Source organism: Erpetoichthys calabaricus, chromosome 1 (assembly GCF_900747795.2).
Source record: "Erpetoichthys calabaricus chromosome 1, fErpCal1.3, whole genome shotgun sequence".
NCBI classification, from domain to species: Eukaryota; Metazoa; Chordata; class Cladistia; order Polypteriformes; family Polypteridae; genus Erpetoichthys; species Erpetoichthys calabaricus.
Window position 1 is genome coordinate 30,790,469 of NC_041394.2, and position 19,641 is coordinate 30,810,109.

Below are 19,641 nucleotides of genomic sequence, written 5' to 3' on the forward strand. Positions count from 1 at the left end.
AACTGTTACTTTTTATTCAAAGATTAAAAAATTGATTAAGTGAAGGATGTATTCCAACGCAACCTGTTGAAAGTCTTCTGAAAATAATGTTAATTAAGTAGTGCTTTTAGCTATGAAAACATTTTTGAACAATTGCTCAAACTTACCTAACTATACCAGCATCAATCGTCACTCATCACCGAGATTTGATTAAACTACACGACACAATGAATTTTGGTGTGTGCAAAGAAGAAACTCTGATGTGTTAAGTGATAGTACTTCATACTGAAATGCTTTAAAGTAGCAGGTAAAGCAAGCTGACATACAATTCCATAGCATCTCAATTACTCCAAATATTTTCAGTTTTGCCAAACAAAAGTTACTGTTGAGCCCAAATGCTGGATACCAAAACATATTCATGCAATCAAATCAAGCAAGTAAGTGTTTCTAAAATATTCTACAGAGGCAGCTGTTCAAAATGTGTGATGAACACTGCGTTACATCATGGAGCACTGCCAGCAACAGCTTGCAAAAGATCACACTGTTTCAGAAAATTTCAGTAATGCGACTGCACCAGCTTCAAAAACTACCAGGTAGGGCTTAAAATGGGTAGGGTTAAACTACCATATGAAATGAATTATTATTATTATTAACGTTCAACGAACTTGGAATTACAACTTGTACAAAACAAATTACCCGAACTGTTAGAGTTCTGATGGGACACTAACCTTTCACCTTAGCCTATTGTTTATTTATATATGTATATATGTGTGTATACATATATACATATATATATATATATATATATATACATATATATATATACATATATATACATATATATATATATATATATATATATATATATATATATATATATATATATATATACATACATACATACATACATACATACATACATACATACATATACATACATACATATATATACACACACACACACACAGTGGAACCTCGAGATACGAACAGCTCTGTATACAAGAAATTCAAGATACAAGGAAAGTATGAGCGAAAAATTCAGATCTAAATACGAGCATTGGCTCGCGCCACGAGCCAGGCTGTGGGTATAGCTCGCGGCTTAGCGAGGGGGCGTGGTAGCTGTAGCGAGCCACAGGGCGATCTGCAGTGTGGGTGTTTCTAACCTAAGTGCACAGGTGGGAAACTGCCCACATCCATGATTGTTCCTGTGGCTGATGGGCTGCAGCTGCCATGTGCTCCCCGCATATATAGAGAAGCACGAGCCGGTTAAGGGGGAGAAGAAGTAAAAGAAAAGAGAGGAGAGAGAACGCAGGCACGCAGGAGCAGTAGGAGAAAGTCGGTGCAGGAGAGCGAGTGAGTGCAGGCTTGCGTGTAGCTGAACAGTGAGCTGAACAGGCGAGCCAAACAGCTGAAGCAGGACGGTGTAGAGAAGGTCAGCTGCATTAAGAGTGTCTCGCCTGTTGCAGAGCCCGCAGGTGAGACGCTAACAGAGAAGAAGCACCGGGGATTGTCATCTGTTTTTTAAAGACTGCTTCCTTTTGACGTTTTAACCTCGTGTTAAAGGATTGTTATTCTTGTGTATTTTAAACCTCCACTTCACAACTGTTTTAAGGATTATTTATTTAAAGATTTATTGAATGCTCTACTGCACTTTGGACACCTGTTTTGATTCTTATAATAATCCGTTATATTATTTACCAGTGTTATTTATTAAAGGTAAACTACAGTATATATTATTTATCAGTGTTATTTGTTAGGAAAATTGATTTTTATGTTAATATTTTTGGGGTGCGGAACGGATTAACTGGATTTCCATTATTTTCAATGGGGAAGTTTGTTCTATATACGAGAAATTCGCTATACGAGCTCAGTGCTGGAACAAATTAAACTCGTATCTCGAGGTTCCACTGTATATATATTACTAACCAAGAATGGTAAACCAGAAGGCACAGACGCAGGTCTCGGTAAACCGGAAGGCACGGACGCAGGTACACGGCGATGGACCCAGGAGACATAGTGCGCAGGCGCCTACAGCTTGCGTCTCATAAACCGCAAGCGACGTCTGACCCACCGCGAACGAAGGAGTTACGGCTCAAAAATGAAAGAGCTCAACTAACGTAAATAAGACATGAAGCAACAACGCGCCCATAGCTAACGACTAACAACACAGCCACACAGAAAAGAGGATTCTGCACTGCACCCCAGAGTCAAACGTAAGACACTACGGGGTCCGCAAAGGTCCACAAAGATAGTACGGAAGGCGCAAGAAACTACGAAAGGCGCAGGCGCCTACAACGCGCTTCTGAACTAAACGTCCACACTACACAGCATGGTCCGGGTAATAAGAATAAGCGAACTCTCCGTATGAAACGTTCAGCATCCTCACACGTCCAAACCATATAGCATATGTGAATCACATTACAGTGATGCATTATTAATAGTATAACCACAGAAAACGCTCCATATTAACAGTAAGTGCAATTATCCATATTACTAACGGTAGACAACGGATAACTAATGGAGTCACGGTCACGGGTCCAAAACAATCCAGCTCAACTAACGGAGCTACAAAAACAAGCCCACATGAACAAATACAATGAACATAGATGCCTACAACGCGCATCTGAAACTGCGGAAGCAAAGCAGACACGGGTTCAAAACGAAACACCACAACTGACAGAGATACAAAAACGAGCCCGCCTAGATAAAATCAATGAGCGCAGACGCCTACAACGCACCTCTCAAACAGCAGAGGCAATAGATAAACGGCAAAGAAAGGAACGACAAACAGCCACTAAACAATTCCGCCAATTAGCTGACAACGCATTCTGTAATGAGTCCACTATTAATGAACATTCATTGGGATTAATGAATATCATTTGCTGTCATTGTCATTCACTTAACTTCTCTGAAGAAACAACTGGCACTACAACTAATGAATTTACACGTTGTTGTCAAAAGGGTCAGGTTAGACTGCCTCCTTTAGACATGGACAAATACAATGAACATAGACGCCTACAACGCGCATCTGAAACTGCGGACGCAAAGCAGGCATGGGTTCAAAACAAACTGACGGAGATACAGAAACGAGCCCACCTGGATAAAATCAATGAACGCAGGGACCTACAACGCGCGTCTGAAATGCCGCAAGCAAAGCAGGCACGGCTCCAAAAAGAAAGAGCTCGACTGACGGGGCTACAAAAACGAGCCCGCCTAGATAGAAACAACGCAGGTGCCTACAACGCGCTTCTCAAACAACGCAACCAAAGGAGTCACGACTCCAAAATGAACAGAAACGAGCCCGCCTGAATACAATTAATGAACGCAGGCACCTACAACGCGCCTCTCAAACAGCAGAGGCAATAGATAAACGGCAATACGCGGACAATTGGCATTACTTTGAGACATTACATTTGGTACAAAACATGCGATGTCCAGATCCAGAATATACCAATTGGTTATTGCAACTAGGAGATGGAAACCTTACCAATACATATGCACTTCACCCAGATATTATTCAGATCCCTCAAGCCTTTATCTGCGACGACTTAGTGACGGAAGTGTTTGGAACAGCAATCACATTAGACCAGATACCGCTATTAACACAACGGGCTATATTATGTTCAAGAATATTGACGTTGATCGCATAAATAATCAGGTCATTTCGTTACTTCCTGGAGAAAGCCGCCTCTTTCTAAGTACTGACAATGTTGATTCTGAAGACGAGAATGAGCGTCTTAATTTCCCCTTAGAATATTTAAACACTATTAACCCAGCCGGATTACCACAACACAATCTTAACCTTAAAATCGGGACAATATTCATGCTTTTAAGAAACCTTAACACTAAACAAGGTTTATGCAACGGTACATGTTTAGTCATCAACACCATGACAGACAATGTTATTGAAGCAAAAGTACTTACAGGATCACATTCTAACAGTACTGTTTTGATTCCTAGAGTAGACCTTACAAGTTCTGATCTGGAATTACCTTTTACACTTAAACGACGCCAATTTCCCATTAAACCTGCATTTGCCATGACAATCAACAAATCCCAAGGACAAACCATGGACAGAGTTGGCATATACCTCTCTGAGCCTGTATTTGGACATAGACAACTTTATGTGGCCTTCTCAAGAGTTCGGCATTCATCTGACATTAAAGTTAAAGTTGTAGATACTCCATACCAAGGGAAACTCATTCAAGGACAACACACCATCTTTACTACAAATGTTGTGTATAAAGAAATATTCCAATAAATCTTTCTAATGTGCCATGCTATGGGTTCTTTACTTCCTTTGTTCGTCATCTACACCTTTACACTCCAATATATCTCATACATACATCAATGTATTTCGGGTTACCCAACACCAGGGGATGGCGAGCGAAGCGAGCAGGGGGCAGAGCCCCCTAGTATATATATACTGTATATACACACATATACAATGTGTGTATATATATATATATATATATATATATATATATATATATATATATATATATATATATATATATATATAAAATACAGTTCTTTTTTAATTGCTTTTCTTGCAGACAAAGTAACAAACCAATAGCGACCTTGCATTTTTCCCCAATTACTTCAACAGGAAACCCATGTGAACGCACTTAAATAGGAAGGTGAAAGGTTGAGGTTTGATAGAGACTAGCATTATTGTATTTTGGAGTTGCTAACAGTAATCGTTCACAATCCATACTGACTGATTTTTTAATGTATGAAGATCTCTTTCAATTATTAAATGCCCAACACCAACTGCTGAATGTTCAGTAAACAGAAGTGACAAAGAGTTGATCTCTGCTAAATGCTATTACTAACACTGCAAAATAAATGGGACCCACCTGGAACTCCACCCAATACTCACCACAAAACAACCCCTATACAACCCTATACAATATGTAATATTCCACTCTGTATCTCCTCTAGTTTAGCCAATTAAAACACACATATTTAAAGTTGCACAACCCCTAAAACTTTTAATCCAAATAAGATATTAAAGGGGATGAGCCTATCCCAGCTGCACTGGACACAAGGCAGGAACTGAATATAAACTGAGGTACTTTGTATGTACAGAATTGTCATTAGCCAGACATCAGTTGATTGAGCTGCCCTGTTTTACATATGAAGACTTTGCAGGATCTCCCCGAAGTTGCTGGCTATCATCGCCAGCCTGTACACTGAATCTGTGACTGCTGTGCAGAGTGGAGGCAGAACCTCTGCCATTTTCCCCAGTTGATTCTGGTGTTCATCAGGGGTGTGTTCTTGCTTCTGCTCTGTTCAATGCTTGCATGGACTGGATGTTAGGAAGGGTCGTGGGGTCCAGTGGATGTGGGGCATCTATTGGTGAAGAAAGATTCACTGATCTTGACTTTGCCAATGATGCCGTGATCTTCTCAGAGACAATGGGAGGCTCTGATCAGCGCTCTCGAGAGACTGAGCGAGGAGTCTGAGTGTCTGGGCTTGCGAGTGTCCTGGATAAAAACCAGGATTCTGGCCTTTAATTATTACCTCTTAGGCACAGCCATCAGCAGTGTGTCTGTCTGCGGAGGGAGTGTCTACATTGTCAAGAGGTTTACTTACCTCGGCAGCGACATTCATGTCTCTGCTGACTCTCCTGTGGCACTCCTGATATATTTTTGGAAAAGGACGAACGTCCAAGTCTTTAGAATCCTGGTGCTTCCTGTTTTGCTATATGGTTGCAAGACATGGACACTATCCAGTGACCTGAGACGAAGACTGGACTCCTTCGTTACTGCATCTCTTTGGAGAATCCTTGGGTACAACTGGTTTGACTTTGTGTCAAACAAGCAATTGCCCACGGAGTCCCAAATGAGACACATTAACCTGCGTTGTCAGGGAGTATCAGTTACAGCACTATGGCCATGTGGCACGATTCCCCGAGGCTGATCTGGCTCACAGGATCCTCCTTGTTGTGGACCAGAGCGGCTGGAACAGGCCAAGACGACATCAGATGGTCATTTCGAGGGGGTCGGACTAGACCGCGCATCTCCCTGGGAGGGTTTCCAACCAGGATCTCAAGCTGTTTTGTCAAGTGGAGGGTGAGGCCACATGCTGTACCAGTGCATGCTCCCCAATCTGACCTAACAACACATAGTGTGGCTGTTGCACTTTGACTTTAAAGCAAGTATTTTTTGTAACCTTTCTAAACCAATTCAGTGAGCAAATCTGAAGTATAGTAAGTGCAAAGAGTAAAGTATAAACTAATAACCTGTAACAGAGAAAGATGCAAATCAAGAACGTTTATAGTTATTACAGACTTTCTTATAACAATGTAATATCACAGGGGTGTTTGTAAATTACGTTATTTTATTTTACAATTAAATCTTATAACAGCAACTGTGCATAATAAAGACACAATTTACTTTACAGTGTGTTGTGGTTATATTGCAAAGTTACCCACCTTGTGGAGATTTTTTAATTTGGGTGGTAAGTTATCTCGGATCATTTTCATTGCTTTAAGTGGTGGCTCATTAAAATATGGTGGCTCTCCATCCACCATCTCTATCACCATAACACCTAAAGACCAGATATCAACCTAGAGGAAACAGAAGTATAATAATGTTGGTAATATTATTAGTCAGTTAATATACTCAGTATATGAAATCAGATGATTGAGTGTACATTCTTAATACATTTTATATTAGAAATGATCAAGTAAATGAATGAATCATTTAACTCCATAATAAAATGAATCTTTAAATAGCTTCTGTAAGGCAAGATATTTTTAAACTATATTCGGGAGAGAACACAAAAAAATGTTGCATTTAATAAGAGATATTAACATAGAAATTTTCTCATCAATGAAGGTATTTTCTCAAACACAACAAAATTCTTGCAGACATTTCCCTGTAAAACGCAAACCTATAAGTAACAGAATCTCTATCCCCTCCAGAACGTTTGGAATAATGACACATCTTTCCTTGATTTACCCCTCTGCTCCACAGTTTCAAGTTACAAATAAAACAATGCAGATTAGATTAAAGTGCACATTGCGGACTTTAATTTAAAGGTATCAGCAAAGATTTTGGTCACACCATGACAATGCTTCACACACACATTTTATATATATATATATATATATATATATATATATATATATATATACACTAGCTTTTACCCGCGACTTCGTCCGTGCGGGACTCTGTTTTAATATACTTTTTTTTTTGGAAATATATATATTAAGTTATAGTTATTGCCCGTGACTTTGTTCGCGTGGAACTTCTGACGCCATGAGAGTGTAAATATTTAATTGGTTTTTAGAGGATTTCTTTATAAACAATATTTTTTGTTTGTTTATTGGCCGGCACTAATATTACCAGGCTCGTGGGCGAACTTACGCGTGAGCAAGCTACGTAAAACTGACCGTGGGAGAAACAATCTTCCCTTAAATCTACGCCAGCGTATTTCAAAGTTTGGCCCTGAGACTTATTTATCGACATGGCGAAGCATACTTTGAGGGGAAATTGCAGTCTCTTAAAGTCAAAGGGGAGGTCATTGGATATTAGAGGAATGCGTGGCACGAACACTTTTTCTCCTTGAGCACACCCGGTCAAAATAATGGCATCGATTACATTTTTATGCAGGGCTTTGACTTGCAGTTTCAGTGGTTTTAAATTCCGAAGGAGCATTACAGGAATGCTCTTCCGGCAGAGTAAGCCTATGGTATGGAAGACCCGGTGGTTTAAGGGAATTTAAAAACTCTACCAGATAGTTAACGGCTTCATCTGCATTACAGACAGTGTCTATCGACTTGTAGACAATTTCTTCTCTGTCAAAGGATTTCAGCAACATGTCATTAATGAACGCAGTGGAGATGCGGGTCTTTTTAATCCTTGTGTTGTTATTTTTCTGGTAATAATAACCTTTGGCATATCTGAAGTCGAAACTTTCAGAAGAGGATACTTTTTTTGTGAAACATAAGCATGAAAATGACCACTCGAAAGATTTGCTGTGAACCTAAGTCGTTTTACAGGGTTATCATTTATAGACTGAACTGCATAGCATCAGGTCGCTCGCGCAAATGATGCACAGCTGTCGCTCACTTTACTGTCTGGCAGAAACAGAAACATTCCCTTCCTCATTCCATGCATGCGCGCTGTGTCGTTCGCCCCTCTTCTCAGTGGCAAGAGAATGGATATAGTTGACGTCTCCCAATTCACCCCCTTAGGGATGGAATTTCAAAAAATCCTTTCTTAGCGGTTATCCATGTCATTATAGGAATGCACTGTCAAAATTTCAGCCCTTTAGGTCCAGCGGTTTGGTCTGTGCATTGTTTGTCAGTCAGTCATGGAACTGTTTTTTATATATATATATATATATATATATATATATATATATATATATATGATAGATATATACAGTACTGTGCAAAAGTTTTAGGCAGGTGTAAAAAAATGCTGTAAACAAAGAATGCTTTCAAAAAATGGAAGTGTTAATCATTTATTTTCATCAATCAACAAAATGCAGTGAATGAACAAAAGAGAAATCTAAATCAAATCAATATTTGGTGTGTCATACACCTGACTAAAATCCTACAAAATCCCTGACTTTGTGCAAGTGTACCTATAAGAATTGATGCTGTTTTGAAGGCAAAAGGTAGTAACACCAAATATTGATTTGATTTAGATTTTTCTTTTGTTCACTCATTTTGCATTTTGTAAATTGATAACAATAAACAATCATTATTTATATTTTGAAAGCACTCTTTGTTTACAGCATTTTTTCACACCTGCCTACAACTTTTGCACTGTACTGTATATTATACAGTAAGATATATATTGTAACAATATTTTACTTATGCACTTTTTATTGAACATTGTCTATTCTTTTTTATGTGCTGCTTGTCACTGCCTGGGTTCCCTCACATCTAAATACAGGTGGAGGAGCTTTTTACAGGACAGTACTGAATGGTAGTGATTGACGGCGTCACCCTTCGTGGGTGGAATCTGGAAGGGTCCATCTAAAACTGTCCTGGTCATTAACCAAAGACGGGTCTGACTGCCAAAATTTAACCAGGGAGAAGGATGGAAGTAATCTGGAGGAATAGCCGATCTGTGTAGCAAGTACAATTAAGGCAAAGACTGGAAAGAAAGATTCTATAAACGGCAATCAAAAAAAAGGTAGAAACAACCTTCCTGCTGTCGGCATGGACAAAGTTAGTGAGGTGGCCACCTACACGCTTTTTTAAGATTCATTACACCCAGGCTAACCAGTTTTCAGATGGTGAGATTTAAACACTTTTTTTTTGCTTTCAGGATAGCTCCATCTTACTTCATTGATAAAACAATCTGCCTTACAATGTTTTCCCCGCTCCACACTATACGTCTGGACTCTGGTGTAGGAATTCCTGGGAAGATAGTCTATCTCAAGTGTTTTTTGTGCATATATATTGATGAGGTGAGGTTCAGTGGGTGTTGGTCTTATTTTATTATTTGCATCTTCTTTATTTCAAGCCTGCATATGCTGGGTTCATGTCCTAATGTCTGTTAATAGCATTTTCATTAAATAGCCATGATTCAACCAGGTCTCTGACACTTTTAATATTAGCCTTGAATTTCACTTGCACCAAGTCCCATTTAAATCTATGTCCGGTCGGACTTGTATATGTGTAAATAAGAGACCATGGGTCCTTTCTTCTGCCTGCATTACAATGTTCCTGTATACATGTGGCAAATATTTTTGAGGTTTGTTCCATGTATACAGCTGGGCATGAAATGAAGGGTGTGATGTAAACCACATTCTGTGTCTCTGCTGCCGATTTCCTGCTTGTAGCATTAAAAAGAAAGTGCGCAGAGCGTTTGTAGGTTTATGCGCTACTATGCCTGATCTGGACAGGATATGTGCTGTCCACTATTACATGAAGAATTCAATCCAAGCTCAAATGAAGTGTAGCTTATCTTCTTTGAGTTTAGGGAATTGTTACAATGGTCCCCCCAAGACACCATAATTTTTGGAGCAATTGGCGTTTGTGATTACTCAGGTGTGTTTTGTTGCTTCATTAGAACAGGCACAAGATACCTAGGCTTCCTTCCACCTACAGACTACCATTAGTTTGTAGTTGCCATCATTTAACACAAGATCAAGATCTGTGCCAGTTAAAGTCAAATAGGTCATTACGAGGCTGAAAAACAAGAATAAAACCAATAGAGACAGTAAAACCTCAGGGTTACCTAAATCAACTGTCTGGAATATCATTAAGAAAGAACACACTGGTGAGCTCAGCAACCACAAAGGTACTGGTAGGCAAAGGAAAACCTCCACTGTTGATGACAGAAGAATCCTCACTATGGTAAAGAAAAAAACCCAAAAACTTGTCCGACAGATCAGAAGCAGTCTTCAGGAAGCAGATGTGGAAATGTCAGAGACTATGTCAACAGAAACACAAAGGCCGTACTGCAAGTTGCAAACCACTAAGTTAGCAACAAAAACAGGAGGGCTAGATTATAGTTTGCTGCTGTCTGTTGCATAATGAATTCTGAGGTATATAGAAACATCTTATCTGCTCATGTTCCAGTAAATGCCTCCAAACTCTTTAGACAATGCTTCATCCTACAACAAGATAATGATTCTAAACACACTGCTAAGGCAACACAGGAATTTTTTAAAGATAAAAAATGGACAATTCTTGAATGGCCAAACCAGTCACCTGATTTAAAGCCAAATGACCATGGCTTCAATATGCCAAAGAGAAAAATTAAGGGGACAAGCCCCTGAAACAAACAGGAAATGAAGATGGCTGCATTAGAGGCACGGCAGAGCACCACCAGAGAAGATGTCTATGAATAGTAGACTTCAGACAGTCATTGAAGGCAAGGACTATGGAACAAAGTACTAAATATGACAGCTTTAATATACCATTGCTATGTCCCAAACATTATATGTTGGCCTGAAATTGGAGTGGACCATGTATAATAAGTTTTGTCATTTCTACATGGTGTGACTGAAATGCATGCCAATACCCTTAAATTAAAGTCTGCAATGTGCACCTTAACCATGTTTGTATTGTTTGATTTATAATTTTCAACTATGGAGTAAACTATGGTAAATCAAGGGAAATGTGTCTTTGTCCCAACTATTATGGAGGGAAACTATATATGAGTCTCCCTTTAACCAACTAAGCCTTTAAGTACTACATATTAAAAATAGTCATTTGTTGATTTTTTTCCACAATGGATTGATGCTGGCGCAATACAACATGATCTTGATGGCTTATGGGTAGATCAAACACTCTGCCATTAGTCTAGGTGAAGCCAAGGTCAAATGAACATGGACGCTCTGCTGTGGGATTGCAGCATTGTTGAACACCATGCCATAATGAGATTTCTTTGGACAGACAGAACGAAACCTACTGAAATTCATGTAAGGATGTTGGCTTGTGCAGATCAGTAAGCTCTTTGGGTACCCATATTGCATAACGTTTACAGTACACCAAGTTATCATGCACTATAGTATGTGCAGATCTATAACTGATATCCAAATTTGCAGCAACAGTGGGCAACGCAATCCTTCATTCTTCTCTGATGATGGCTAAATCTTCCTACTTTAAGCCTTTCTATCCATTTATAAACTTTTTGTTGAGTCATGCTATTTTCACTTCCATACTGAGCCAACATTCTCTAGTGAATTTCAACAGGATTCACTCCCTCTGCCCAAAGAAATCTCACTACAGAAAGTCCATGTTCATTTGACCTTGGCTTCAACTAGCTCAAAGGCAGAGAGAGTGCTGCGGTGTGTGTGTGTTTTCTACCCATAAGCCATCGCAAAGGTGTTGTACTGTGTCAGCTTCTATCCGTTGAAGTTACCACATAAATTTCCAAATTCCCTTCAATTCTGATTTATGTTTGTATTACTGCCAAGATACATCTAATTTTAAGTACATGAAATACATGGTTGTATCTTGCATTTTAATATTTATTAGGTGCACTGGTGATTCTAAATTGTCCCTAGTGTGTGCTTGGTGTGTGTCTGCCTGCCTTGCGCCCTGTGTTGGCTGGGATTGGCTCCAGCAGACCCCCCGTGACCCTGTAGTTTGGATATAGCGGGTTGGATAATGGATGGATAACTACTTTGTAAATTTCCTTGTTAAAGTGCTAACCATCAAAGGCAAAAATAAAGACTGATGACTGATTACCTCTGGCCCATAAGGCAGTCTAGAGATGAGCTCTGGGGCCATCCAGTAAGGGGTTCCTACTAAGGATTTGCGACGTGGCACTTCTTTTGACACTTGAGCACAGAAACCAAAATCTGAGAGCTTCACCTGAGGAGATATACCAACAGAAACAGACTTAGAATCTGAATTGTTTCAAAATCTAGTATATTGTGCTATTTAGAAAAGTCTGAAGAGACAAATTTGAGAACTTACTCTTCCATCATGCGTCAACAAAATTGAATCACTCTTGATGTCCCTGTGAATGACACCTTGGGCATGTAGGACAGAGAGTGCTTTCAATACAGACAGGCATACTGCTGCAATCTGTTCCTCATTCATCCTAAAAAAATAAATCAACACAAATGTTAATAATTAATATTTATTAACAGAGTAAAGTTGTTTACTATACTCAAGTTTTCAAGCATTTTACATTAAAACCACTTGTCTTATACTGAACCTTGTGTGTGTAACAATGTCGGTCAAAGCACCTCCCTCAAGGAACTCCATTACAACCCAAAGTTCATCCCCAACAAGGTAACTCTTGTACATCTCCACCACATTTTCATGCTGGTAGTCCCTCATTATAACAACCTGTGGAGTACAATGAAAAATAAAAAATATATTATTAATAAAAAAATGTCGTGAACAGAAAATGTTGAGTAGTAACAACCATAAGTATCATCATTTTTAGCTTCATAAAGCAATTTACTAGTAAACAGTGCAAAGTAAATTGTTTTCTCTATAGTTAAAATTGGGAAATAACAGGTTAGTAGACATTCTCGGGGTCACAAGTGAGGATTCTGCCAGTTACCTTGTGGTTTACAGTCTGAAACCTTAGACACCAGGTCACGGAGCAACGAAATTTCCCTACCTCATTGAAAAGCAGCTCCCGTCTTTGCTGTTTACGCAAGTCCATTTTTTTGACAGCCACTAGCTGACCAGTGCTCTTGACAGTAGCAATGCAGACAATCCCTGTTGAACCTTCTCCAATCTTGATATAATGGTCTAGGTAGGTTCTGGGGTCTCCAGGATCAACAACCATTTGAAGTGCTGCACGAAACTGCTCATGAGAGACACGTTGTGGTTCCCTTTGAGGAGAACGGGTCTGAGGTCCACCTGGAATGACAGGCTGTGTTGATGACTGAAGCTGAGGTGGATGCACATTACTGGTGTTGGACTGGCTGTGATGAGCTAGATGAGGTTCTGAAGAGTGGGGCGTCAAAGCTGGATGTGAGGAATGATGATGATGGGAATGAGAATCTGATGGTATACCACGGGGCTGCGCCTGATTTGTTCGTCCTGTGCTTCCAACATTACTGCTGCCATTTTTGCTGTTGATTCCACTTGTTGGGCCATTATAAGCAGGACCTTCAAGTGACCGGCCAGATTTGAGGTCAGCCTGCTAGCAGGAGGAAAATACATTTAAAATATTACTTATTAGATTCAGGATTTTCTAAATAAGTCAATTAACTTGTATGCTTGATATCTGACTAGCAAAACATTTAAAAGGCATTAATGTGCTGGTGGTTAATACAAAACAATTTCTCATTAAAAAAACATTAAAAAAAACACTTAAATGAAGATGGAAATTGATCACAAAAGTGTCTATCTTTTTAATTTAGTTAAAAAACTGATTAAATTGTGCAGTTTTTAAAAATCCTGACACAAAATGTCAAGGGATGGCCTAACTTACTAAACTTTTGCCATTACTCTCATGAAAACTGAAGATTCTAAATCTTATTTCCATGTAATTTTATATAACATTACTCATACTTCTTTATACTACTATAAACAAAACAAGACTCACTGACATGGAAGACAAAAATAAACTGGTTGTACTTAGAATTTCACAAAAACTATTTAATCTCAAATTACAAAAACCTCTTTGTGTATAGACTATTGTTGCTGAAATGTAATATGCAGACTACAATTTGATAAACTAATCATAGAATAGAAGAAGTGCTTCCCTTCTTCAGTCTTAAAAAAATCTTTCCACTAAAAAGTGAATCACATACTCGAGGACACCAGTGGAAATTAAAGGTAAATGCAATTATCACTTTGCCAACCCGAATTAAGTACCCCACGTAACCTTCTCTATTTGAGACTAAGAGGTTTACTGAGCCAGTCAGACTAGAACATATCCTTTAGACCTACGATGTACTTTGTTGATGTGTTTTTTTTGGTAGCATGGTAACTGGAGCTGCACACAGAACTCCAGATGTGGTCTAAATATCGCATTATATAGCCTGATTAATTATATTATACTGTATTATTATTGTTATTATATATTTTAATATACTGAAAAATTTCCTCTTGGGGACAAAGTAAGTTCTATCTATTTACCTATCGGAGAATAACATCCCTTGATTTATACTCAACACTTATCACAATATAAACTTTTAATTTTTAATTGCTTCTGCATACTGCTTACACAATGTGAGTTTTCATTAACGTAAACCCCAAAACCATTCCTGAGGTTGCTTCCTAGAAGACAGTTGCCATTTTATGTTTATAATTAACATTTCTTATGTTTACATGTAGAACTTAATACTTTATAAGTGCCTGTCCATTTCTAAAGAATGTGCAGGTATTTTTTTTATTTTTTTTATTATTTTTTGTTGCTCCCTTAGTATCTGCTTTCTTTCCAAATTTAGATTCATCTACATATTCCACAAATTTACTAACTATACAATAATCTATGTCATATATATAAAATTAGAAAAAGAATCACTGATGACCTCAGTCCACAAAAGAGCATGATAGTATCTGTATTCTGTTATATAGTATATTATTTTCATAAAGGTACTTTATTAATTTATTACTTATTATAGTTTTCATACTTTTGCATTATACAGAAGACAGACTTGTTAGTCTGTACTAATCTGCATTCATTCTGTCTCTTTGTTTAGGCTGGAATTTCATTTGAAACTTTTCATCAGTTCTAATATTGTTAGATTTAAGCACAGCTTTTCACAGTACTGACTGTACAGTTCTACGACACATAATTAAAGGTGATGGTGGATTCTCAGACACAGGTCTTCCCCAATTTAGTTCACACTGATCACACTGGTTTCAGTATGTATAGAAGTGTGATGCTAGTACTTCATCATTTTACATTGAGTAGTTGGATGTGGTGTTATTCAGAAGTTCATTACTAGAACTATAACAGTTTTTATTCTACATTATTACTGTGACACGATACAGTATGAACACATATTTATTGTCATTGGGTGCAGAAGACACTCAGCTACAACTTTTAATCATACCTAATGACATTTTTTAACTGTCCCTCTTTAAATATGGAAAAAAGACATTCTATTAATTGGCTATCACTTTTTTAACAGAAAGAACATCTATGATGGTTTTGTTTAATCAATCGTCAATTTATATATTATTTTTAACAACAGTCTATCCAACACTTATATTATGGCACAAGCCAAGAAATATTTCTAAGAAATATAGGAAAATAACAGTGTAGATCAGGCATGTCAAACTCACTACCATTGGTGGGCCGCTTCGACTGCCATACGTGCGTCAGCAGGCAGTACTGTAACAAATGCTATTATACCATTATACAAAGTTACTGTAGCATTCTTTCCAATACTGAAAACTTTAAAAATGTAACACATAAAGTTTAAAGTTTAAAGAAAAGCAATTTATTTCCATGCAGTCTCCATACAACAGTGTAGAATTAGCCTCTTAGCTAGGTCCTTATTATATTACTAGGCTCACCCGCCTTTTAAGGCGACCGACTTTTATCCTCAATTTGTTTGCGCTCCATGTGTACATCAGGCATGTAAGTGTAGGGAATGAGAACATCAAAGTGCCCATTCATAAAACCTACGTTTTTTTATCCCCTCGAGTGCCTGTCCAAACTTGAAGTGTAGGACTCCATAATATACTTGAAACTCATTGGGGAACAACTCTCCCGCTGCCATTAGCTCAGAAATGGTACCATAAGTTTGAGACTTTGACATTTCAGTGAGATACTGAAGCTCATTTGTATAAGAGATTCCTGACGGCATCATTGTAAATGGCTGAAACCTTGACCAATTACTTAAAACGTCGTACAATGTCAGCCCGAATCTGTACCGCTAAAGACGGAGTTTCATGCACTAAATAAGCTATAGATGAGAATAAGCAAGCACCATCTCCCCTGATATTTACTACGTGGTGAGGAATTTGTACTCCATCAACATTAATTATTTCCAGAGACATAATTTTGTCTATTTTTCCAGCGCATCGTGCACAAAAGCAAGGGAATGATGGGAGCACCAGAACTCTGCTCACATCGCGTCGCTTCGTACCGCAAGCCGGAAGTAGTAAGTCTGTGATAAGCGAATACCACTACACTTTGCACTCACGGGACGGAAGGACAATCCCGACCGCTTTTATATAGTGTCTTGATGATTGATATTCATTATATTATATTCATTGCTTATATAGGAGCCTTACAGTGTGAGATTTATTTCTTTTGTCCCGACACTTGGCATTTCTTGTTAGTAACCAGTTCGTCAATATCAGGCTTGAAATCTTGTGCAGCTGCAACTTTTATGAGGGATGAAAGGTGCTCGACGGTAAATCTTGAGCAATGTGGGGTTTTGGTAGCTTTCATTAACAAAAACAATTGCTCACAAAGGTAAGTGCTTTCAAACATTGACAGTACTCTCGATGCCAACTTATGGATCTGCACATACGAGGGTGGCAGGTAAGCATACAAGCCTGGCACACCAACTTCATTGTATTTTGCCTTCAGAATAGAATCTGACTGCACTTCAATCAATTCCATTTGGATATTCTCAGGCGCATTCTCAACGTTGTAAGAGAACAGCGCAATGCCCTGTTTGTGTGAACTGAAATCACGAAAATGCTCACTGAATTCATTGCTCAGTAATTCAAGTTGGAAAACAAATCCTCCAAAAATCAAATTTTACTTTACTAAGTTTACTTCAAAGTTTATATTGTAAAATAAGCCGATATGCAAAAAGCCACCTGACCTACAATAATTGTATAAACTCAAAATCACAAAAATATGTTAATAAACAACTCACCAACTTCTCACGTCCACTTCAGATCTTCAACTGTAGTCTGCACTAACTGTTCGTTACAATACTATCACAAAATTACACGAAACTAGAGCAAAAAAATGTGAAAATATGCGAGCTATTACTACTCGTGATGGTCAGTTCTGCCCAGTGGTCAGTCTCAGCAGCCCAGCCAGTAGTGTAGCCTGCCAGGGGCGGCCCTGGGCAGAGAAAGAATCGGTGGCCTCTTCGTCTGGCAATGTCAATATGGTATCTTATGAAAGCGTTGCGGACACTGCATAGCCACCTCGTGCTCATGACACGCTTCTATATACGCGTGTCCGTAATTTGAAAACCAAGTGGCGGGCAATGATATTCTCATTACGGCAAAACATTATAATACTACATAAAGCTTACTGCTCCGACTCTAGCGACATTTGTAAATACAGCATACTAATTAACAAGAAACAATGTTTTTCGGCCACATTGCCGTCAGCTGTGTCGTTATTTTCTCTTTCTGTTTTATATTCAATATATATTGGTGTGGCGGCCCCTGGGATTTGCCGGCACTGTGCAGGTGCATAGTTTGCACATGCCTAAGGCCACCCCTGTTGCAGCCTAGCACTTCAGTTGTGACGCTGCGGCTCATTAACTTTGGACAAGGCTCGTGGCTATACTAGCAGATGACGTTTATGGTACCATAATGCCATGGGGAAAACGCGCTTTTGTCAGAAGGCAGAAGTAAGAAAAGTCAATAAGTAACACCGAAGATGCAGAATGATTCAATCACAAATGATAGTAATAATTTTGTACAAGTTCAGTGCTAACTAGGATCTGTCATGCGGGCCGCACAGATTTCTGTTGCGGCCCGCATGTGGCCCAGGGGCCGCGAGTTTGACATGCCTGGTGTAGATGGTACAGAGAAGTTAACTTAAGCAAAATTCTCTATTGTGATGCTTAATTCAGTGCATGTTCAAATCATATTATTTGTAGGGTTTATTTAATTTAAAACACTGCCACAAAAATGTTTTCAAGGATTAGAATTTATGTCCATGTACAGTAACTGCTATTCAAATCTCACTGGCATACTTTCAAGGTTACTTCAACTTCAAAATCCTCCTTATGTTCAAGTTTTTAATCGCTTAACAGGACATTTACATCCTACAAGATAGATGGACAGACAGATCTATGCATAAATTATTATTCCAAAATGGTGGTCTTCTAAGAATAAAACTACTGTATGTAATCCAGCCTTTGGCCTCAAGACTCCCAAAGTGGGAAATAATCTGGCTTCTAGTGACGTTCTGCCTCAGCATTTAAATTCAGGTTGGGGCTTCAATTACTGTACAGTATTTAGTCGACCATGCCCAAACTAAAGATGCTGATTATACTGTTCATACTGCATCTATGTTTGTTTGTTATTTGCTCAAAAATAAAATCCTGCTAATAATTTTGAATAGCTATTGACCCCCTTATATACTATGGCTCTTTCTGGTCTCCTACCATCTCACTTGGTGCCACTGTTGCTTTGTCAACTTGCTGCTTCTGCTCATGCAATACTCAATCAACGTGATAGAACTTTTAGGGCTTGACTGTTTCTATTACCTGTACATCACAAGTCAATCTTTTGTTTATACAGCTGGGGACTTTAGTATGTGCTTATGTGCTTGAGGGGGCAACTGCCCAAGTCCATAAAATTGTGACTTAGTCTGCTATAAATGACCAAGCAGCCTCCAGGGGTTTATTTTCTCCATGACTGCTGTTAACAGGCACTGCTCTCAATTCTCATGTTTACATGTGTTTTAGCATAGCTTTTTTTTTTTAAACATTTAACCACTGTGATTATTGTATGTTTTCCTATTTATATTGAAACATGTTTACTATCATCATATTATAGTTTTCAATATGTGACAGTACTTTGATATGCCTTATATAAGGATAAACCTAATTAATGGTGAACTGTTTTCTTATGTAACTTTTTCTGTTTCATTTTGTCTTGGTCTTCATGTTAGTTTTCTACCATAATTTAAATACATTCTGTTAGGCAGAATGACAACAGAATCAATGATGTTGTAATAATTTTTTTGTGTTAAATTTAATCCTATTTAATCCTGTTTGGCTGTTCCCTGTGTTTCTCCCATTGCTGTTGGGACAGACATCCCTATCTAGCTGTACTTGAAAATGCAAGTTCAGAAAAATATACAGATTGGCAGATGCAGAATTGATGAAATTCATCACTGCATACTGTACATTATAAAGAGTTTGTCATATAATTCTACATTTATTCCAAGAAAAATTATACAGTGCTTCTACCATAATGTTTGCTGAAACTTCAACACTGCAATCAAACTATAAACCATCCTTCCATTGTAACTTGTATAATCCAGGATTTGAATGGTCTAATACTACTTCTGGTTAAGTGTATAACTGATAATGCAGGTTTGGTGCAGG

At 38.3% G+C, this 19,641-nt stretch overlaps 1 protein-coding gene across 3 annotated transcripts in view; it reads right to left on the reverse strand.

Moving 5' to 3' along the window:
* pak4 (p21 protein (Cdc42/Rac)-activated kinase 4) overlaps positions 1–19,641 on the reverse strand; it is a 118,723-nt gene that overhangs the window by 9,532 nt on the left and 89,550 nt on the right. For 2 of the 3 annotated variants that reach the window (XM_028797175.2, XM_028797192.2), the window contains exons 5-9: positions 13,038–13,568; positions 12,624–12,757; positions 12,380–12,506; positions 12,149–12,274; positions 6,419–6,553 (exon numbers count right to left, since the gene is read on the reverse strand). In XM_028797175.2, coding sequence (XP_028653008.1) covers positions 6,419–6,553; positions 12,149–12,274; positions 12,380–12,506; positions 12,624–12,757; positions 13,038–13,568 — 1,053 coding nt within the window. The remainder of the gene's footprint in view (positions 1–6,418; positions 6,554–12,148; positions 12,275–12,379; positions 12,507–12,623; positions 12,758–13,037; positions 13,569–19,641) is intronic. The other variant, XM_028797201.2, reaches the window with a different exon arrangement.